This window comes from Sander vitreus, chromosome 17 (genome assembly GCF_031162955.1).
Source record: "Sander vitreus isolate 19-12246 chromosome 17, sanVit1, whole genome shotgun sequence".
NCBI lineage: Eukaryota > Metazoa > Chordata > Actinopteri > Perciformes > Percidae > Sander > Sander vitreus.
The window spans coordinates 15,297,779-15,310,288 of record NC_135871.1 but is presented as its reverse complement, the minus strand read 5'-3'; the positions used below and the strand labels follow the sequence as shown (position 1 = coordinate 15,310,288).

General features: G+C 39.9%; 1 protein-coding gene across 1 annotated transcript; it reads left to right on the top strand.

The window, feature by feature from the left end:
* The first annotated feature begins 5,323 nt into the window (after positions 1–5,323).
* On the top strand, positions 5,324–10,970 carry tmem72 (transmembrane protein 72). Its single transcript, XM_078273677.1, has 5 exons — positions 5,324–6,214; positions 8,501–8,567; positions 9,247–9,318; positions 9,704–9,843; positions 10,155–10,970. Exons 1-5 carry the CDS (start codon positions 6,139–6,141, stop codon positions 10,598–10,600), a joined length of 801 nt encoding a protein of 266 aa, XP_078129803.1. The 5' UTR covers positions 5,324–6,138; the 3' UTR covers positions 10,601–10,970.
* The last annotated feature ends 1,540 nt before the right edge of the window (positions 10,971–12,510 follow it).

Below are 12,510 nucleotides of genomic sequence, written 5' to 3'. Positions count from 1 at the left end.
ACTGCAACATGCCCTTTTACCTTTACCTCTACATTCACTACAGTATTGGCAAATGTTCCCATAGTAAATCAACAACCCTAGTGTTGAACCCTCCCTTCCACACACACACACACACACACACACACACACACACACACACACACACACAAAGAGACACACAAAAATAGATGTGTGATCATAAGCTGTGGTCTGTGATTGGCCTCCAACAATATTAACGACGTTAAAATGTTGAATATCTCTAAAACTGGTCTGGCTGCAAGTAATTGTGTACACAGTGTGATAGGTAAACCCCATGTATGTACTATCAGTTATATATTGGCATATTCAAGATGCTTTGCATATATTATTTTACTAAATTGCCCTTATATGGTGTATATATATATATATGGACCATGACTGTATTTTACTGCTCCCAAATGGACAATTCAGTAACAGGATTTTCCACTTAATTCCAAACAGACCATATGTGTTCTGTGACAGGAGGTCAACCAAAACCTGCAGTTAAGCTTTGTCCATCACCCTACATGTACATACCACATTATGATATACAACAGCATTTCCTCAGGAAGGAAACCTCCCATATCCACTGTCATGCTCTTATAGTCTATCGTACTCAGTGGTGGATTTGGGATTGTCAACATTAGCTTCTCTTCGTCTCTCTTCTGAAACCTCCACATTTTATAAAAGTAGGACTTCTGTCTCTGAGGAGTGAGGACCTCCTCAGAAAATCTTTACAACCAGGCCAGATTACCATGAAAGCATTTCTTCTATTCCTGAGTTAGAACAAGGGAGAAATGAAGAGCAGATTTTTATGACTAAGGTTTAGACATTTCATTAAATTAATGCTGAACTGTATGAAACTTTTAATCTGTTAACAATGAAACACTGCACCATCTCAGATATTATCACGAGGAAGATGATGCTACACAGCTTTGTGTAGCGAAGGAAGAATACTGCGGGTTTTGTTTAATCTTTTATTCACATTCTTGAATCCTTTTAGATCTGCTTCCTTCTGTTGTATTTGAATTGCTGAAGAAGGTATGTGTAGCAAAGCCAAAATGGGCCAACCAGGCCATATGGGAGGCTGCCATCAGTCTAGAGGGAACAGTGGGGTATGGGTTTGTGCTGCAAACTCTTGGTTACAGGGCAAATATTCCATCTTTTAAGACTTTGCACTAACCACAGAATAACTACTCATGGGACAGAAATGTTTCATACAGAAAGAAAAACTAAAGAAAAAAAATATCAGAACCCCTCAGTATCAAGGCCAAACTCTGAACTGCTTACAGTTCTCTTCTCTGTTCACTATCAGTGCGGCAATCTAATTGTGTGTACTGTACACACTCAAGAGGCATGGCCCTCTCACTTTATACTGCATTCCTTAACCTTGCCGCTGCTAGACAATAGTGCCTTGTAACTGCTCAAGATAATGGTCTGGTATAAAAACATCAGACTGGTCTGACAGGGCGCCGTTTGTCATCCTTCCATTGGACGCTCTGGGCAGCTGATCTGATGCCATTTGTCATCGAAGAGTTAAGTTGTTTCTGTTAATTAAGCTTGTCTGTAAGCTGGTAAGAAGGCAAATGAAAGACAGGTGGACTGAAAAGCTTTCCATTAAGTATAAGACAGGTAAAGAGGCACTGGTTGATGGAAAAATGAGGAAACACTGTTTCCTTACATGCTGTAATTTAAAGTGAAAGGGAAGATAGTGATCTGCCAACACAATCACCACAAAAAGCAGCTGATGACCTCAGTGGTATGTGATGAATACACACAGCAGATCAAAGTCACATTCTCTTATTGCAGAGGATGCAAACGTCCTGACTCAGCATTGCTCAAATGAAAACCGGCAACAGAAAAGAAGTGACAGTTTAACATTAGCTTTGGAAGAAAGATTGGGGAAAAATACTTATTTTACTGGCATTAGTGAAGCTGACCTCAAATTCACAATTAAGATGCCAAAGATTAACGCTCAGTAGTACACGCACACATGTACTGGTATGTGAGAATCTGAATTTGATGGATGCTAACTGGACATTTCAATGTTGTCTTCATCCAGCTCATTTGCATCTTGCATGAACCGGATTGAATCAAGATTTCTCACACTTCACAGCCAAGTCACGCACTGTCAATCAGAATTAAGTACATGTGAGCACATGGTAATACCTTATCGTATATATGCTGCTGTTCGCCTTCTCTTCGCTGTGTCTACACATGCAGGCTGTGGCTCAGCGGTAGAGCGGCTCAGCCTCTAACCACAAGATTGGTGGTTCTATCGCAGGCTCCTTCGGCCACAAGGCAAAGTGTCCTTGAGAAAGACACTGAACCCCAAGTTGCTCACCGGATGCTGAATGTGGTTGTTCACTGCTTCTAATGCTTAGCGTGGGTAAACTGCAGAGATTGAATTTCTCTACATTGTACCGTACGATTGTATGTGACGAGTAATAAATTTCTTTCTTTTTTTCTTCTGAAGTACACCCAAGACATTAGCAAGTGACTATAAGACATATGTTTACACTACAGTAACAATGGACTGAAATTGACTACATGTCTTTCAGCTCATTGTTTTGGTTTTCTGACCCACAACTTGTTTCACTCTCACCACTCTCATCAGCGTGATGTGATTGTATACAGTGCCCCACAAACAAAGTTGTTGGAGGTCTGAACACTTTGACATATCACTGCCTCGTAATGATGTATATGATCTGTGTTGACTATTAGACATTATACTGGCAGAGATTACATATCCTCTCTGTCTTCCCAAAACCTTCTCCATAATTCATATCTGTTTCACAACCACATATTTTTCCTGCTCCTTCCCATGTTCTTCATCTGTCTTCGGGATGCTCCTGACCTTTTGGTATTGTTATAAATGGTGTCTGAGAAAAAAAGAGCTTAGAAACAAGACACTTTTTTTCCTAACTAGTGCCAGCCATAGGGGTCGGCATGTAAATATCTCATGTAATTTAGGGGCAGCAATGTACCAACACATCTCAACCACTAGGTGGCTCCCTGCATTTGTAAATGGAGTAATTAGACTCCACCATGGCGGAGTACCTGGTGTTAAAGACTGCAGGGAGGTGTAATAGTCACAGTGTGGCCAGTTAGGTTTATGTCTTCATATTCTAAGAAATATTCAAGTATTCTGCTAAAATTAGTGAAGTCTTTCAGAGATCTTTCATAGCCTTCCCTCAACGTTAAGATATAAAACAGTCCGTAAGAAGTGATTATGGAGATATTGCCTGAGCAAAGCAACAGAGCAGAGTAATAAAGCTGTTGGTGTAATTAAAATTAGAGCTGTTTTCACTGGTTCTGACAGGCACCAGACACCCACACAGGACTGAGAGAGGCTGGATGGGGAGGAAGTGAGAGAGAAAGTTGAGAGAGAGAGAGAGAGAGAGAGAGAGAGAGAGAGAGAGAGAGAGAGAGAGAGAGAGAGAGAGAGAGAGATGGGAGAAAGAGAGAGAGAGAGGCATGGCTAATCTAGTCCTCTGCCCATGGGCACAGTGGAGTGAGGGGGAGAATGGTGTGGAGCCAGGGTGAGGAGGGGTAACACAGGCATGATTTCAGGGTGAGAGAACATGTGAGCAGGCGAGTAAAAGTTTGGGAAGAGGTTGAGAGGTCATAGGTCAGGCTGTGTGAGGCTGAGAGGAGAGGAAGCATGTCCGTATAGCTGCACAGACCAATTAGAAAAATGAGACTGTATTTATACTGTAACATTAGATTTACAGTCTCACTAGATGACAATCAGTCCCATCCTGACAACTGCCATAAAACTCATGATGTACAGTAAATGTCAGCAATGATCCCCTCACAATACATAGTGACCTATACCATTAATTGTGTTTTTTGTGTGACTGTTTTTCATGTTATCATGAGGGCTTAGCATGTCAAATACACATAAACACCCAGCAGCAAGGCTCAGTTAACATGCACAGAACACATTCCTATCTCATATCTGGTTCATGTGCAATAATGCACTGCAGTCTAAATATATATGCGATTTAATTAAGATTTCTTCAGACTTCTTTTTTCTTTTATCAATTCAATCACATAAAGTGCTCCTGGTATTTTTTTACTGTTACAGTGAGTGTGTATGTGTACAGGCATATGTCACTCAGGAGGTAGAGAAAATTGTCCATTAACTGCTATAAATACTCTACAAAGCACACCTTATTAAGTTAATGAGTCTACAGGAATGTTTGCAACTGTACTAAGGTACAGTGGTGCTTTGAGCTACTGTAATTGTTAGCATTGTTAGCATTCTAACCTGCTCATATTGACAATGCTGACATGCAGATGTTAAGCAGTTATAATGTTTATGTTCACCATCGTAGTTTAGCACGTTAGCAAGCTAACATTTACTAATTAGCACGAACCACAGTGATACAAAATACCAAAACTGATGACATTCAGATGTCATCAGTTTCGGTATTTTGTCAAAAACAGAAATATTCTACAAATCAAAATTTTAACCTGATAATGGCGTAAAAAAGACACATTAAGGGATCGCCAGTTATTACAATTGAACCTGAAGGGGTCGTGAATATGTGGACCAAATGTCCTGGCATTTTATCCAATAGGCCTAGTTGTTGAGATATTTCAGTCTGGACTAAATCAACAGGACAACATTGTCATCCCTAGACAAGTCATACCTTTAAATTATGGTATTACATTTGTCATTACACATCTTAACACCTGCAGTTTCTGCAGCACTGCTCACACACAGTCACTTATACTCTTTACCATAAATGCCACAAATATCCTGGATGCTAAGCCGGAAACAAGTGGAACAAGTACACACAAGTGTCTTTGTTAAAGATTTAAGGAGATTTATGTAGCTTACTTTGGCCCCTACCAGGAGTCATGGTGTGTGAGCTCTGTGACTGTTAATGCTTGTTCCAGTAGGCCTCTGCTGTGCCCGAACAAGCTTACACCTCAACCAAACCTCCGTCAACTGATTATGCGGACTTACATTTACACATGTGTAAGTGTGTCAAAGGGTCTCTGTTGGTTCTTGTGCCATTTTGTTATATATCCATCGCATTGTTAGACTATTCACAACGTGCAGAGAGCAGTACAGTAAAGTAAACTGCAAACTAAGTGGAATTTGTTTATCATTTTTCTAACTGTGACGTTGTTTAGCAAGCTGCTCTTTCTTCAACCCTCACTCTTGATGAAACAGTGTTCCAATGAATGAATGCTGCATGTCTGACTGTGCCCTTGAAAAATAAAAAAATAAAAGTGTTTCTGATGGTTTGATTACACTGAATCATCCAAACCCTCACAACAAGGTGAAATTAAACAGATAAAAACAAGAGGAAACTGTAGGGAGAGGACAATACATTTTTTGGTTGAGAAGCAAGGTCACCAATCTCCTCTGCAGTTCAAGGGGGCATACAAATTACTGCTATGTAGTGAGTAGTGAGTATGTGTGTGTGTGTGTGTGTGTGTGTGTGTGTGTGTGTGTGTGTGTGTGTGTGTGTGTGTGTGTGTGTGTGTGTGTATGTGTGTGTGTGTGTGTGTGTGTGTGTGTGTGTGTGTGTGTGTGTGTGTGTGTGTGTGTGTGTGTGTGTGTGTGTGTGTGTGTGTGTGTGTGTGTGTGAGTTACAGTAAGTTAGTTTTCTATTAATTCTTCACAGATAATTTTCAACCAGATTTATGTGGTACGGTGCACATTTCAGAGCTGAACAGTTTCACCTTGACATACAGGGTGGAATGCTAAACCAGCTGAAAGTGGTTTAGTTCATTGTTGTATGGTGTGTGTGTGTGTGTGTGTGTGTGTGTGTGTGTGTGTGTGTGTGTGTGTGTGTGTGTGTGTGTGTGTGTGTGTGTGTGTGTGTGTGTGAGCAAGCGTGCGTGCGTGCGTGCATGCTTGCGTGTGATTAGCAGTTATTGGAGCAACAGGGGCACTGAGTCACAAAACTCTGAGGTAAACTCGTCCAATCTAAGAGGCTTCACATCATGGCAATCATGGACTACCCCACTTTGGCTTTTTTTTAACCAACAACCATCTATCTAGATAACAGTCAACCATGTTTCTAGAATGCTACTTTAGTAACAACCAAGCTACCAACTACTTTAGAGAAGTGTGAAGGTTACATTTTTAAACAGTGAAGAGGGAAAGTATCTAAGGTCATGGGGAACTCAGAGAGCATTTGGTGGATTGTAGTGGAATGCACCTGCAGGATCCTTGGTATTTCTACAGCAACGGGTAAGTAAATATAAATAATAATATAATATAAAAACAAACAGAAACATATAAGAAGATTAAATTCAGACTTATTGTTTCAGTATGGGCAGAATTTAGTTATTTGGATACACTAACAGATGCACAACAGATTCCAGATCCTCTCTCTAATAAGTTCTGCAGTCAGAGTATACATGCTATTGTAAAAATACAAATAAGGACTAAACATTCAGTATTGAATTAGTATCAGTAGTAATAGTAGCTATACATTTGATCTGCTATCAAGTGTTGCAACCTGTTGTTTAAAGCTGATATCTGACTTAAAGTGTTAGAAACATTTTTGAAGCTCTCCAGCTCGGCTTTGTAAGGATTTCATTAACCCAAAATGTTAGAAGGTCAGATGGTTATGTTGGCCAACTGTACTTTTGACCTCCAAGAACACCAAACCATCTCTTGGCTGATATATAGAGCATATAAAAACATACTTGATCATACATAACCTTGCTCTGTTTTCTTCAGGCACACAGGGACAGATTGCACGCAGCTCTCTTAGCCACATTAAATCATCATAGGGGAAATAGCTCTCTGTTTGCTGCCTCCTCCAGAAAAATATGGGACCCCCTCCACTTAAATTCAAACAGCTGCTGACACTGAACATTTACTAAGAGACATGTGCCTCGCATCACACCAAAACCAAGGCTCTGTATCCAGCTGGGTTACTGGGCTTATGTGATCACAAGCTGTTATGCATTCACATATACATCAGCTTTCCGTACATTGTCTATATGTGTGTGTATATTTATGGGCCGTCTACATACGCCTCTGTCTCTCTGCCTGTGTTCACATGTCTACATGGCTGTGTTGGGCTGTCTGCCACTGTGTGTGTTCTGTAGACATACGTGCCAGGACCACATATATGTTAATATCAAGCTGGTCTATATGCAGCGTTAATTCCTCTCACACTCTATAAACTACCAGAAACTTTTCAGCCACAATCCCCTGATTTCCCTCTGGTGCTGATTCTATCTCTGAATTTCTGCTAAGCCAAAGAAATTGTTTCCATGTGTTTAGTGACGATCACCACTAAACCATGCTTACCTATTTTATACCGCACATGAAAAAGATTGATGAACCAAACAGGCTTTCTTTTATAGTTTTCAAGACTTTGTTGTCATCTAATTGTATATCCTTTCAAATGGGTTTTGATGTCAGCACTCAGATTAGGGAATCTTCACAATAAAGGAATAGTTTGACATTGTGGGTTTTTTGCCGAAAGTTAGATAAGAAGATTGGTACCCCTCTCGGAAAGCAAATAAACGTATTTCCCAAAATGTTGAATTATTCCTTCAAAATATTAGGAAGGTGGCAGTAGCAGAAGTATAGAATGATACCATTAAATCACTTTATGGATCTCTTCAGGAAAATTAAGGACAACTGTAGAAGCAAAGTTGATCTTGCAGAGGAATAAATCAGAAACGTCCAGTTGCAACCCAGCCTCCCTTTTACAATAACTTTGTGCTTTTGCACAGAATAAATATAGATAGAAGAATCGAAGAAATACTGTTCTGTATCATTTATTACTCATAATAAGCCCAAAATGTTGAGAAAGGACCATCAACATACCACAACGTCTAATGACAACTTCACCTGCAAGTGCAAAGCTTTTTAAAATGTCATGATTCATGCTTTGTTGGCAGAAAATGTGTGATGTGTCCACTTTAAATAAACACCTAGCCTGCTGGCAGTGATATAGTAATTACAAGCATGAGTAAGCGATTACTAAAATGTTATGACCATGATGGAAACAATTACAAGAATTACCATGTTCTTTAAAAATCTTTATATAACATATATCATCAGTTCAATACTATCCCCTGGAGTGTAAACTATGAGTTCAAGTTGAATCCTTTCAGGGCAACTCAAGTCAATCTTCATTGCTCAATGAGGGGAGAAATGGTTTTCAGCCTGGACTTAAATTAGTATGTAATAACTGTCTCAAACTTCACAGCTACAAGTATGGCTGCAAGAATACAGTAAATACCTTGAATGAAATATGATAAATATACATAAAACAAATGTGCCAAATGATAGTCAAAGCAGCACAAAGTTGCATTGCCGTAAAACTACGTTTGAGAGGTTACATTTAAATCACCCGAGTTTAAACCAGTTGACCCACTACTGCAACAATGCCTACAACTAATGAGATCATGAACTTAGCCTGACATCTGGTGGACAAAATCTGCTCACTCCCAGAATAAATAAATAAAAAACTCACAATAATAAAAACTGATCTTCCTGTGTCTTTTTCAGTGTTGTGTGCTGTGGGAGTGGAGACCCTACAACAGGGAGAATTCAACAGCCTTGGCATCTACCTAGTGTAAGTGCTTAGGTTTTAATATACTGTATACATTTACTGTAAACCCACCAAAGCACTTGAGACTAAACTGGTGCCATTCATGAGTTACAAAAACACTGCCTGGATTTAAATATGGCAAAGAATGTGTGATCGGAGGGCTGGTAGAAAACAATTACAATACTGTACCTGCTTTCATAATAACTCATAGTATATATACTCACTCTTGCAAGGAGATGTTGGGAAGGAGTCAGACGGATGAAGTGAGGTGCAGAGGGTAGAAAGGAGACCAGTCCTTCAGTGCTGCTTTGTATTATCTCTGTGGCTCACAGCCAAACTCCCACAGAACAGCAGGAAAACATCTCCCACAGGAGACTAGAAAGGCATGACTGTTTATTCTGTCAGTAAACATACATTTTTTTGGGGGGCATTTTTCTGGTTTACTGGACATACTGTAGCAACAAGCAGTCACAAAAAACTTCTTGTGTCTTTTGCGCAACATGAAGGCGATATCTCTTCAGTTAAAGCATCCCCTTGCTACCCACATTTTGGACAATTTAGAACATGCAATCTTCACCCAGAGCCCTAGATGAAATACACAGAAACTGACATATTTAGATGAAGTTTGCATAGTTTAGAAACAGTATACCAATTGTATCACTGTATCAGTTTAATCTTGCTTTAAACAAATGTCTCCTCCCAGAGTGTCATCTGTTGGCATCATGATGTTTGAGCTGGCCTATTTCCTGGACATGATTTTGTTCATGTGTCTGCCGTGAGTACACATGAGAACAACCATCTGCAACATCTATGTTTTGCATGTTTTACTTTAGTATCAATCAATCAATCAATCCATTTGTATTTGCCCCATGAATGTACGAGGTACAATTCCAGTGAAATGTTATGAACACACAGAGGGAAAACCACATCCAGTATAATTCTTTAAGGTCATTTAACCTACTATGAACAGTGCAAAGCATGTCAAAAAAACTAAATCTGAACATGGATTCTCAATTTTTTTAGTCTGTCATGATGTCTTCCATATCAGCATTCGCATATTCAGCTGTCTTTACTGTCAAAAGAATCTTAAATTGTAAGCACATTACTTTTCAGTCCCTGTTACTGCCTCAGTCCTTCTCTTCTTCCTATATTCTCTATAGCTGTCCTCCAGACTGGCAGCTCTTTTTGTTGTGGGGAAAGATGGCTCGCATTGGAGGCTTCCATAAGTTCCTCTATTACTCCATAATGTCCGTGGTCTGCTTCTTGCACCCTGTGTTGGTGTGGCATGCAATTATCCCAGGTACAATTGCACCAGCAGTACCATATTTACATGGATAATTACAGTTCTGTTTACTGCACTGTTAGTGTCGTAATCAGCCTCCTCAGCAGCAGACATTTGATAACATTAGCAATGGCTCCATTCTATTCAAGTGTCTCAGTAAGCTGTGACAATGTGAGCCAGCATGTACAATATCAGGTCCCTGAAATTGAAGCAGCTAAATAGAATTCAGCCATCATTCATTTGATTAGTTACACCTGCGTATTTCTTACTGTAACATGTCAAAATGTCTTCTGTGAAAGAAATGGAATATACATATTTTCTGATTGCAGGGACAATGCTTCTGGTGACAGCCTTTTTCAACTTCATACTAAGCAAGAAAACAAAGACCAAATCACCCAAAAGGCCACAGGGGAGCCACAGCGACCAAGGCCCGACCACTGTCTATGTGACAGAAGGAGCCTCGAACAGCACTGTCTCATTCTTCCACGTGGTGACAGGAAGGAGAGCGGGGGTACTAGCTCTCCCAAACAGAGACCACTGCCTCGGCCTGGGAGATAGAGGAGACAGCATCCAGGCCATGCTGGAGCTGGAACAGACAGAAGCACCTAAAGGCACAGACAGGGAGATGAGGTGGAAGAGGAGGTGGAAAGAGAGGAGACTGATATGCTTGAGAGGTAGGGAGGAGCCTGTGGAGAGAGAGATGGAGGAGATGGACGGATACTGTGAGCCAGAGCCAGACACCACCTCAGATACTGCACCTATGATTACTGACTGAACGTCCCTCTGCGCTCAGACTGAGCTGCTTACTGATATCACACAAAGAAAAGCATGTGTAATGCATTCATGCTGACTGCTGAGTGCAACTAGCTGCTGCTACACTGTGGCAGACATTAATCTGAAAATAACATTATAAAATGTCTGACCAGCCAAAAAAAGACTATGGAGCATTTGTGAGTGTTGATATGTATTTTATGTAATAATTCAACAAAAAAATGAAGATTAATAGTTTTTGTATTAAATGTTCTACTGATTGGTATATTTTTTACTTCAAAAAGATCTATTAGTACAAAATTAAAATCTTAAATATTTCTAACAATTTGATTTTCGGATGTATACATTCAAAGAAATTAAACCATTTGAGCATGTGGGTGCTTTTACTCTGATTTTTGCAAAGCCAGCATTGATTGAAGAGCAGACATTAATACCGAGCAATACAATCCACTTACTGCAGCATACATTATTCATGAGGTAATAAATTAGATCAACTGTTTCATTCATTCAACGTCAGAGAAAATGTGTGTGACTTTGACTGGGAATATCAGGCATTAGAGCTTGTGCAGGTGCATGTGTTAGTCACATTCAAGTCTCTTCATTGTGTGTTTGTTGTGTGCAAGCGGTGACCATGGAGACGGAGCTCTGGGAGGAGTGCTCACATTATTATGGTGATGAGAAAAACATCAGATCACCCACCAGAGCGCCACCATAGACCTACGTTTCACCAAAACGTAACACACCAAACATAATTACAAGTATTATTCAAGCAATAATAATATGTCATACGCTGCACATTGATAATATTAATAAGGTGTGTGAATCAGACCCAAGCTCTATAAATCACCCTGACATTTGCATATTTGTGATAAAAAAGCGAGTATGAAAAGCCTGTATTAACATTTGTATTTATTTTTGTTTTATAATGCGACAAAGGATACAATTCTCCATACAGACATTCCTCTTTTGTTCAGGTCATAAATCAATACTGTTTTGTTCTGTCAACACACACACACACACACACACACACACACACTGTATTCCTCAGTCCTTTGTTCACTGAATTGTAGATATATAACTGTATGTAGCCTTAAGAGGCAATTTCTCTGCAGCATCAAAGCTGAGGAGAGAATCAATAAAAGCGGAGAGCCTCATTCATCAGAAAGCACCTCACTGAAAACTGGGGCCAGACAGCAGACACGTGAAAACCCACTGACACATAAACAACCTGTCAGTTAAACAACTGGGTTATTTTCCATATTTGACGCAAATTACATCCCCAGCAGCTACACATAGTCATACATTCTTTCAGCCTTTTACACAGTTTTGTTTTTGCACAATATAGGCTATCAAAGCAATTACATGTGAATCCAGTCAGGAGGGATGATATGTTCTGGTGCTTTATAGGAAGAACAGGGAGTCTTTGTTCAGAGTTTGCTGAGGCCGATAAGCAGGGCTGTATTATTATCTTCACAATGATCTTTGGTCACTAAGAAACTGAGTGACCCAATAATGGAGAGGAAAAGAACATCAGTATTTCCAGTCTGCTTCCACCAACTTTGTCATATCCTTTAGAATGAGCTGTTCTCTGTGAGGGAAGTTATTCAGCTGCTGGAACAACTTACTTCCTCTGTGCATGTTAAACCATAAATCCTACTTAATCAGAGAGAGAGAGAGAGAGAGAGAGAGAGAGAGAGAGAGAGAGAGACTTCCTACAGTTTGTGTTTCCACCCTACAATAGTTTCCTAGATGGCATATCCAGGTTCAAAAACAGGATGGGAGAAACTAATCTTAACAGGTCACAGCGACTTCTTCCTTTACTGCTGAGCTGGAGAAAAAAAACAGGATTAGTACTTTAGTGGTGGCTGTGCTAAAGGAATTAGATTTTTCTTATCACTGAAGGCAGAAAACAGA